The following is an 8,820-nucleotide window of genomic DNA, read 5'->3' as shown; positions in this document are numbered from 1 at the left end:
CTCGGGCTGTGGGTGAAATGTCACCCGAAGCTGCTGTAGCTTTAGGCGCAGGCTTCCGAAAACACTCAGAGTGTAGTTTCAGTCTGCTTTCGTTTCAGATCTTCTTTTTTTATGATAAAGTTATGTAAAATAACTGCTCAGTGCTGCAAAACAAACAACTCTGCTAATGCTAACTTAATTCTATATAAACTATATAACAGCACAGGCCTATTAGTTACTAGCCTAAACTGGACGGAGACACGGAGCGCCCTGTAACTCAATGACCTGCCTGCGTTTACATTTCACACCGTGCAGATTGGAGGGAGAACGGCTGACTACACAGTTTATGGGAATACATTGTGTATTTCCCTCACAATTGTCACAAAAAACTCACTGCACTGTCTGTCTGGTCTCTGTGCGCGTTACTTTGAGAGATCATGCGGCGCGATTTTTTCCCCTCACTGCTGCACGAGTCTGCGTGAGAATATGGGGGTGTGGCGTGAGAATATGGGGTGTGGCGTGAGAATATGGGGTGTGGTGTGAGAATATGGGGTGTGGTGTGAGAATATGGGGTGTGGTGTGAGAATATGGGGTGTGGCGTGAGAATATGGGGTGTGGTGTGAGAATATGGGGTGTGGTGTGAGAATATGGGGTGTGGTGTGAGAATATGGGGTGTGGTGTGAGAATATGGGGTGTGGCGTGAGAGCGTGAGAAATTGGTCAATTGCGTGAGTCTCAGGCTGAAAGCGTGAGAGAGTTGGCAGCCTTGATTTTAAATGAAATTTAAATGACAAAGAATCCACAAAAGACTAAAGCTACTTCAGAAGGCAGTCAGTACAGACATTACTGTAAAGCAGCTCAATGGCTCTAAAAGATTAACAAGAAGGGATTAAAGGAAGCAAAATTAAGATCAGTCTTTATATCAGTCTTTGTATCAGTCTATGATAGCACTGTGAATCTCAGCTAATGGATCGAAACCTAAGAGAAAAAGGAGACAACACAGAGTATAATTTATTCTCTTATTCTTTAGTACTTTAAAATAAAGTGCATATTGATCATAAACATCTCACATACAAAAACTGCTGAAACTAGTACACTAACATTACTATTTTATAAAAACTCCTTCATCAATCGATTATTGACTTTTTCAGTAGAATGACCAAAAAAGTACTGAGTTACTTTCAGGAGTGAAGAAAAAATAAAGAAAACAATTTTAGATCTTAAAAAAAAAAAAAAAAAAAAGATCCCTGTTTAATCACAAAAACGACTCTTCAGTTTGGTGAATCGGTTCAAAACGTTCAAGAGATGTTTTAAGCCGAATCAAAGAATCGACAAATTGCTGCTTGTACTACAATATTTTTCCGGAAGCCTTCATAACATTATGATGTTATGTTTTTTTAAAATCCCGGTCCACAAAAAAAAAACAGCAATCCATTGTTTAAGCACCTAAACGACTCCAAAGGTTCCAAACGGATTGATTGATAAACGGATTAAAAAGAATCGCTTCATTCCCAAACGACTCTCGAACAATTTCACGTAACTCCTGCTCTGTACTGCGACTGCGCAGAAGACTGAACTGAGCGAAAATACAGTTTATTATCAGTTTATTCTTCCATTTCTGAAGTCTGTCACCATATTATAAAGGATTGAGGAAGGAGTCTGAATAATTCCAGAGTGCACAGTATGTTAAGTGGACTGTTAAGCAGAAAATTGTTAAAGATATAAGATAATAAAGGTCTTTTACACACAGTAGGTTGTGTTTCCACCAACAAGCAGCACAGAAAGACAGAGCAGTTTGAGGAAAGTTTATTATTTCTGAGGAGACATTGAACATTTTTATATCAACTATTATAAACCCATCCTTATAGTGCATACAGTTAAATAGTCTGTTTCTATTCATTACTGTTCCAGATTCTGCAAACAAAATGTCCAGTGTAGCTCAGGGACACATTAAATCTCACACCTCACTTACAGTTTTTATAAACACTTTTACTAACATTTTATTTTTAATTACATTTCACTTTTACTAACAGTTTATTACTATTTTATCACAAAACCTAGTAGATGAGTTATAACGCAACATCCTGACTCCAGCATATAGCGGCTGAGTGAATGTGGTGTGGACTCTGTGGAGGAGCCTCATGGTGTCAGAGACGCTGTAGAAGGACAGAGTTCCTGCACTGTGATCCACATACACTCCTATTCTGGAGGATGATGGACCTTGGAGCTTAGTCCGAATGTTGTAGTGATAGAAAAAGACAGAGGGAAAAAAACACTGCAGACTCCAGGACTGACTGTTGCATCCAAACAAACAAGCATTCCGTCCTTTTCTGCTGATCTCTTTATATGACACTGATATGTCCACATCACCGCTCCACTCCACCTCCCAGTAACAGCGTCCACACACACTCTCCTTACACAACACCTGAGTATAGAAGTCAAATCTCTCTGGATGATCAGAGTATCGCTGTTGTGTCTCACGACATGTCACCACTCTGTTTTTCTCAGACAGAATGAGTTGAGGATGTGCTGTGTTTGGATCCAGAGTCAGATAACAGAAATCTACAGTAATAAAATGTCCACATGTTAGATGTTAATCACAGGATTTATAATAAGTGTGTGTGAGACACCTGTCTGTGTTTCTATAACAGCATGCTCTATAAACATGGATCATTTTAAAACTGTGTGTGTGTGTGTGTGTGTGTGTGTGTGTGTGTGTGTGTGTGTGTGTGTGTGTGTGTGTGTGTGTGTGTGTGTGTGTGTGTGTGTGTGTGTGAAACCTACACTGCAGAAAATCTTCTCTGCTCTTTGGTTCTGAAGGTAAAACCATCTGAACTGCTGCAGCTTTGGAGACACAGAAACAAAATGGAGACAGAAAAATGACGTGGAAACAGTTTAAAGTGTGAATGTGAAAAATTTGCTTTGTCACGATTATTTTAGACGTCAACAACGTCACCATCTCAATTTATTCATCAGCTACGATTTTCTCCAAAAATGTAAGATTTGTACTTTGTTTGTCTGCTAAATTGATCTTGATGTCATTTACAAGACTGATGCTAATACTGTGTGATTTTCTGCAGTCTTGTTCCTGCTTACTTCTTATTTCTGTTAGATGAATTTTATGGCTCTTTTTACTGTGATACAGAAACAATGTTTGTTTGTTCACCTTGTGGTCTGATTTTGTTGAATTCTTCCTCACAGATTTGTTCGACTCGTTTTTTCAGATCTGAGAGAGATTTCCTCACTCCATCAAATGAGAGATGTTGATTGACAGTGAAGCTGAGTGAGTCGTCACATCCAGGAGAAACACAGAGAGACGGGAAACTCTACAGAGAGGAAACACATCATAGAGAAGGAGAAAAGTGGACGAGAGGAACGAATGAATCTCAGACTGTATCAGAACAAAGACACACTTGTGATCTAGACAGGAACATTTCTTGTTGCTGTAATGAGTTTGAGGGGGCATGGTGGCTTAGTGGTTAGCAAGTTTGCCTCACACCTCCAGGGTTGGGGGTTTGATTCCCGCCTCTGCTTTGTGTGTGTGGAGTTTGCATGTTCTCCCCGTGCCTCGGGTGTTTCCTCCGGGTACTCCAGTTTCCTCCCCCGTTCCAAAGACATGCATAGGTTGATTGGCATCTCTGGAAAATTGTCTATAGTGTGTGAGTGTGTGAGTGAATGAGAGTGTGTATGTGCCCTGTGATGGGTTGGCACTCCGTTCAGGGTGTATGCTGCCTTGATGCCCGATGACACCTGAGATAGAAATAGGCTCCCCGTGACCCGAGAAGTTCGGATAAGCGGTAGAAAATGAATGAATGAATGAATGTAATGAGCTTTTAGGAGGAAATTTTGTGAGGAACAGCGCCCTCTGTAGATCAGACAGTGATTGTTACCTGGAGGAAGTGGATGTCATCGTGTGTGTGTGAAAGCTGCTCCAGCTCAGTGACTCTCCTCTTAAGATCAGCAATCTCCTGCTCCAGTTGATTCAGGAGTCGTTCAGCTCGACTCACTTCAGCTTTCTCCTGAGCTCTGATCAGCTCCGTCACTTCCGAGCGCTTTTTCTCCATGGAGCTGATCATCTCAGTAAAGATCCTCTCACTGTCATCTAATGCTACCTGTGAACATGTCTGTAAGGACACACACACACACACACACACACACACACACACACACACACACACACACACACACACACACACACACACACACACAGATACAGATCGATTTAAATATCAACTCTTTATCTGACAGTGACTCTATAATGTGTATGTTTATGTGAATCTCTCAGTTTCCTCCTCACCTTAATAATGTCCACAGTCTGTTTTAGCTCCTGCACCTTCTTCTGCTTCTCCTGGATCCTCTGCTGGGATTTTATCTGATCCTCCTTTAACTCATTCTGAGAGCAAATAAAATAGGTTCAAATAATAGAAATAGAACTAAATTACAAAGAATTGTAGCTGTAATTAAATAAGAAACTACAATCATTGTGCCCAGCACACATCATCACACTCATCACCCTCAAAAAAAAATTAATTTGAATTTGTAGTGTGTGCATATATAAATATAAAGTAAATATGAATGTCTCTTTAAGAAGCTTCTACACTTTTGAAAGTAAAACAAAATAGACTTTGAAATCAGAATAAAGTGGCACATGACCGTGTAAAATATCTTCATCATCATCATCATCATCATCATCATCATCATCATCATCATCAGTGTCATGCCATTGTCTGTTTAAAGTACACTGACCTGTCTGAGCTGTTTCACAGGTCTTTAAAAAACACACTTTGACTTTTAATAAAAATCCATCTTACACTGAAATACAGTCATATAACCAATCAGATCACCTCAATAGAAATTAGATTAGAAATAGAATTTGAACAAATTGACTTTGAAAAAAATATTAATATCCAGTTCTCACCTGTTTTTTAGTTCTTTCTGCTTTAGCTGAAACTGTATCATGACCTTTGTGTTGATCCATCAGACACAAGACACAGATGAGGCTTTGGTCAGTACGATTGTAGATCTCCATCAGTTTGATATGTTCAGAGCAGATCATCTCTTGGAGCTCTGCACAGGCTTCAACTAACTTGTGCTTCTTAAAGGCAGGAGACTGATAGTGAGGTTTAAGATGATCTTCACAAAAGGAGGCCTGACAAACCAGACAGGAATTAACAGCTTTGCGTTTTCTCCTGATGCAGGAATCACACTCCACATCTCCAGGTCCAGCGTAACAGTGAGCAGAAGCAACTTGGAGTTCAGTCTTCTTCAGTTTCTCCACCACTTCAGCCAGCATGTTGTTCCTGCGTAGAACAGGCCTTGGAGTGAAAGTCTCTCTACACTGAGGACAGCTGTAGACGCCCTTCACATCCTCCTGATCCCAGCAGCCATTAATACACATCTTACAGAAACTGTGACCACAGGGAGTAGTCACTGGGTCATTCAGGAGATCCAGACACACTGGACATCTGAACTGATCCACAGAAAAATGATCTACTGAAATACTGGTCTCTGCCATTTTCCTGCGATGAGAGAGAGAGAGAGAGAGAGAGAGAGAGAGAGAGAGAGAGAGAGAGAGAGAGAGAGAGAGAGAGAGTTCGGTCGGTCGTTCGGTCGGTCGTTCGGTTGGTCGTTCGGTCGGTCGTTCGGTTTGTCGTTCCTTCGTTCGTTCGGTCGTTGGTTTGTCCGTTCGTTAAGTTTCGTTTTCTAAGTTTTATGTTATAGTGTAACAGAGAGAGAAGCTGCGGCTTTACAGAGAGAAGGAGCTCAGACTTTTTTTTTAATGTAAAGAATCTCCTCTATGAATTAAGTCTTTATTAATTGAAATGATTTGTTTATGTATTTGAATAAGGTAAATCATCACATTATATTTATAATATTCAGACACATTTAACTCAGTACATTACAACTCGTCACATTACATCACCTCAGTCTTGTTCATTGGGGATCAATTTTAGGGATAAATAGTAACTTAACTTAAAACATTGTCATTATTATTATATGTTTTTATACTTTATTAATTTATTTTTCTATACTAAAAGCACTATCCTTAACAATGGACAATGTCTCAAAGCGGCTTTAAAAAAGTATAGAAATATAGAATAAAGATGATAAAGTTTGAGTTGCTATTTGAGGACTTGAGAAAGCTGATAAGAAGCTGAAGTGCCTTTCCATACCGTGGTTCCAGAAGCTCAGGAATAACCTGAAGAAGAAGAAGAAGAAGAAGAAGAAGAAGAAGAAGAAGAAGAAGAAGAAGAAGAAGAAGAGAGTCGAATTATTATCGAGTTATAACGAATTATAAATACTGGCGAATCACTGCTCCTAGATTGTATTACGCACGTACGCAAGCTCTACGGAGAAGCACAGGCACGCGCAGCGCGTGCACGCGCAGTCAGAGCTTTAGGCATTTATCTATAACGTTAATCGGCGGAAAGCCGCAAAGACTGCAACCAAAAGCAGTGAAATTTCACTATTCTTATTACCAGAGTTGTAGCACAAACAAATTATTAATGCAAACAATCAATTCAATGCTAAATAAAAATAACATTTATTGATTTGGTCTTTGTCTTGTGAATATTAGTTTATTAATGACTGCATTCATTGGACACACTGTTTGTAGAGAATGCACACATACATGAACTGATCTGATTCAAGACTGGCATCATTACATCATGCATAACTTTTTGGTGTCCACTTTTGCCATGTAATAATACCATAACTTTTGGCTTACTGTGTAGTCATATAATATATAATATAAAACTCTTCTTGTTTTAAATTCTCACTGAGAGCTATAAAACCCCTAAAGATGAAATCCTAGAACCGCCCCTGGTCTTATGCCTACCGAAAATCACTGAAATTTTACTTTTTACTTTTACTTCAAATACTTAAGTACATTAAATATCAGAATATTTTAATTTTCTAAAAGGTAACTTTAACTTCTACCAAAGTCTTTTTCTACTTGTACTTTTACTTAAGTATTGCTTTCTAGTATACAACACTGCTGAGAACACACACACACACACACACACACACACACACACACACACACACACACACACACACACACACACACACACACACACACACACACACACACACATCATATTTTTTTTTAAATAAATGCCACTTGGCTCAACATGATTTTTAAGGAGTTTTATTTTTATATAAGTGTGGATTAAGTGTCCAAATACTTTTTGGTGTCACTGTATAGAAAACATCTGTTATAAAGTGTAATAATATAAAGTTAGTGCTGGGCGACAGCTGGAAAGTTTATCATCCATATTATGTGTCATATCACTTGGAATCAATAATCAATCATTCATCAATTTTATTAAGGTTTTTTTTTTTATACATTTTAAATTTACACACTTTATTAAGGCAAAAATAAAATCATTTTAGTTTAACAGTTTAAAACCAAATAATTCAACAAATAGATTTCTTCTTCGTGTTTACAGGTTGGCATCCACCAATCCTACAATGCGTCGCTGCTGTAAACAGGTTAGGCTGTAGGATACACTTCAGCTAAAATGAATTAATTAAAAAAAAGTAACGGACAAATGCACCATATGGTAATGGTAACGGAGTTACTTTATTTAAAAAGTAATGGGTTAGAGTATTAGTTACTGTCAAAAGTAACTGCGTTACAGTAACGCGTTACTGCCCAACACTGATTACAGCCACCTCCTCATGTTTAGACCACCATTTTTCCAATTATCATTTGGTAAGCATGTATATTTTATAATCATGTGTAGTTTTGTGTACAGCAGAAGTTGAAGGATTGAGGTACATTTTAAACTAGAACCAAGATTTCGTCTTGGTCCAATTTTTATTAGATCTAATTATAGTGGAGATTTACTTTTAAAATATGTTACATTAGAGTTTTACTGGTGTAAATAGATACAGAAATCTAAACATTTTCTTGTATTAAGTCTCATTAAAAGATTGTCTTCACGGCCACATATACACTTAAGGAGAGTTGGTTTTGGGGTTTGCTCAGAGGTACAACAGTGGCAGCTTGGCGGTGCTGAGGCTTGAATCCCGACATTCCCATCAACATCCCAGAGCCTTAACAACTTGAGCTACCCATGTCCCAGTCGTAATTTAGAAATTTAGTGGTGCCAAACATGTACAGTGTAAAAAGATGCAGTTTTAGAACGTTATGCTTAGATGCTCAATTGAGCAACGCGTCATCACATACTTTGTATAGTCACCAAAAAAACACATGTTGTGTAAACAGTAGTTGCAGAATTCAAGGTAAAATAATAAATAGATAAATACCTGGCTCAATGGGTTAAGGCTATAGGTTGTTGAATGGAGGACTGGGGTTCAAGACCCAGTGTTGCCAAGATGCCACTGTTGGGCCCATGAACAATGCCCTTAACCTTCATTACTCCAGGGTTGCTGTAACATGGCTATATCATCGTTGCTATCATGTTGTATCATTGCAATATCATCTGACCCTGCACTTTGATCCCAAGATGCAAAGAAAAGAAATTCACTGTGCTTTAAGGTAGACGTGACAAATGCAGCCCACTGCAAGTGAAGTTACAGGGAGAGAGTAATTTTCAGGTTTGAGTCCACTCATTTTTAAAGAAAATCATCTAATATAATGTCCTGTTTTACTTAACATAACATGACATGACTAAACATAACAGAATCAGAATCAGAATCAGAATCAGCTTTATTGCCAGGCATGTTTACACATGCAAGGAATTTGTTTTAGTGACATAATCTCCACAATGTAACAAGATGTCATATGCAGTATAGAAGAGATTGTATGTACACATTTACAGGTGTGAAATGTGCAGTTTAAATAAACATATGAAATATACATATGCAAATAAGT

At 38.4% G+C, this 8,820-nt stretch overlaps 1 protein-coding gene across 1 annotated transcript; it reads right to left on the bottom strand.

Annotated features, from left to right (window-relative positions):
• Window positions 1–1,769: 1,769 nt before the first annotated feature.
• LOC113645201 (E3 ubiquitin/ISG15 ligase TRIM25-like) lies at window positions 1,770–8,591 on the bottom strand. Its single transcript, XM_027150662.2, has 8 exons — window positions 8,253–8,591; window positions 6,152–6,177; window positions 4,897–5,497; window positions 4,276–4,371; window positions 3,869–4,102; window positions 3,145–3,304; window positions 2,763–2,822; window positions 1,770–2,540 (listed from the first exon to the last, which is right to left on the bottom strand). Exons 3-8 carry the CDS (start codon window positions 5,491–5,493, stop codon window positions 2,005–2,007), a joined length of 1,683 nt encoding a protein of 560 aa, XP_027006463.2. The 5' UTR covers window positions 5,494–5,497; window positions 6,152–6,177; window positions 8,253–8,591; the 3' UTR covers window positions 1,770–2,004.
• Window positions 8,592–8,820: the final 229 nt, after the last annotated feature.

The sequence above is a fragment of the Tachysurus fulvidraco genome, chromosome 11 (assembly GCF_022655615.1).
Source record: "Tachysurus fulvidraco isolate hzauxx_2018 chromosome 11, HZAU_PFXX_2.0, whole genome shotgun sequence".
Lineage (NCBI taxonomy): Eukaryota > Metazoa > Chordata > Actinopteri > Siluriformes > Bagridae > Tachysurus > Tachysurus fulvidraco.
The sequence above is the reverse complement of the archived record's forward strand: the minus strand, read 5'-3'. Positions and strand labels throughout refer to the sequence as shown.

Bases quoted from the DNA above. Each gene is read 5' to 3' on its own strand.
- LOC113645201 (XM_027150662.2), bottom strand. From the start codon at position 5,493: ATGGCAGAGACCAGTATTTCAGTAGATCATTTTTCTGTGGATCAGTTC. The intron at 3,305-3,868 runs GTAACAATCACT...TCCTCTCTGTAG, and splicing joins ATGACATCCACTTCCTCCAG to AGTTTCCCGTCTCTCTGTGT. The intron at 2,541-2,762 runs GTAGGTTTCACA...TTATTACTGTAG, and splicing joins CAGAGAAGATTTTCTGCAGT to ATTTCTGTTATCTGACTCTG.